The sequence below is a fragment of the Sinocyclocheilus grahami genome, unplaced genomic scaffold (assembly GCF_001515645.1).
Source record: "Sinocyclocheilus grahami isolate Dianchi unplaced genomic scaffold, SAMN03320097.WGS_v1.1 scaffold3634.1, whole genome shotgun sequence".
NCBI classification, from domain to species: Eukaryota; Metazoa; Chordata; class Actinopteri; order Cypriniformes; family Cyprinidae; genus Sinocyclocheilus; species Sinocyclocheilus grahami.
This window is the reverse complement of record NW_015508725.1, coordinates 14,239-15,471: the sequence shown is the minus strand read 5'-3', so window position 1 is coordinate 15,471 and position 1,233 is coordinate 14,239. Positions and strand designations below refer to the sequence as shown.

Genomic DNA, 1,233 nt, shown 5'->3' with positions numbered 1-1,233 from the left:
ACAGACACAGACAGACAGACAGACACACACACACACAGACAGACACACACAGACAGACACACACACACACACACGTCAGATGAAGACTGAAGCGGTCGCCGCTCGTATTGAACATCACGTGTGTTGATGTGAGTGTTTGGTACCCTCTGAACCCAGCGCTCCCAGAGCCGACAGACGTGCCGCTTTGATTCCGTTTCCAAGGTAACTGTGAAGAAGAGCACATGTTTAGAGCGGGAAACACCACCTTCCTGCAGCAGCATCATCATCATGGTTACCTGTGTGTGTAGAGCTCATAAGTGCTGCTGAACATGTCGAACCTCACCATGTAATCCGCTGGAGCGCTCTCAACCGTTTTCTGTCAAATACAACAAACTTACCACAGTACTGTGTGGTTGCTAAGGTGCTCTGAGTGGTTGCTAGGTGGCCCAAAACACTAGTTTCTAGTAACAAATGTAAACATACAATACCCGAGTATTAAATATTTGCAAAGGAAGTCTCTTCTGCTCACCGAGGCTGCATTTATTTGACTACAGTAAAAATAGTGAAATATTATTACAATGTAAAACAGCTGTTTTCTATGTGAATCTCTGTTAAACTGTAATGTATTTCTGTGATGCGCAGCTGTATTTTCAGCATCATTACTCCAGTCTTCAGTGTCACATGATCTTCAGAAATCAGTATAATATGCTGATCTGCTGCTCCAGAAACATTTCTGATTATTATCAATGTTGAACACAGTCGTGCTGCACGATATTTTTGTGGAAACTGATGCATTGTATTTTTCAGGATTCACAGATGAACAGAAAGTTTAAAAGAACAGCATTTATTTGAAATAGAAATGTTCTGTAACATTATAAACGTCTTTACTGACACTTTATCAATTTAATGCATCCTTGATCAATAAAAGCATTCATTTCTTTTGTTAAATTTTCAAATGGTAATATATCACAGTTTCCACAAAAATATCGTGCAGCATGACTGTTTTCAACATTGATAATAATCAGAAATGTTTCTGGAGCAGCAGATCAGCATATTATACTGATTTCTGAAGATCATGTGACACTGAAGACTGGAGGAATGATGCTGAAAATACAGCTGCACATCACAGAAATACATTACAGTTTAACATTCACACAGAATATCTGCACAGTTATTTTAAATTGTAATACTCTATCACAATTTTTACAGTATTTTTGATCAAATAAATGCAGCCTCGGTGAGCAGAAGAGACTT

The 1,233-nt window shown here is 38.7% G+C and overlaps 1 protein-coding gene across 1 annotated transcript in view; it reads right to left on the bottom strand.

Moving 5' to 3' along the window:
• LOC107576405 (ectonucleoside triphosphate diphosphohydrolase 5-like) overlaps window positions 1–1,233 on the bottom strand; it is an 11,166-nt gene that overhangs the window by 824 nt on the left and 9,109 nt on the right. The window contains exons 5-6 of the mRNA XM_016262588.1: window positions 276–355; window positions 144–205 (exon numbers count right to left, since the gene is read on the bottom strand). Coding sequence (XP_016118074.1) covers window positions 144–205; window positions 276–355 — 142 coding nt within the window. The remainder of the gene's footprint in view (window positions 1–143; window positions 206–275; window positions 356–1,233) is intronic.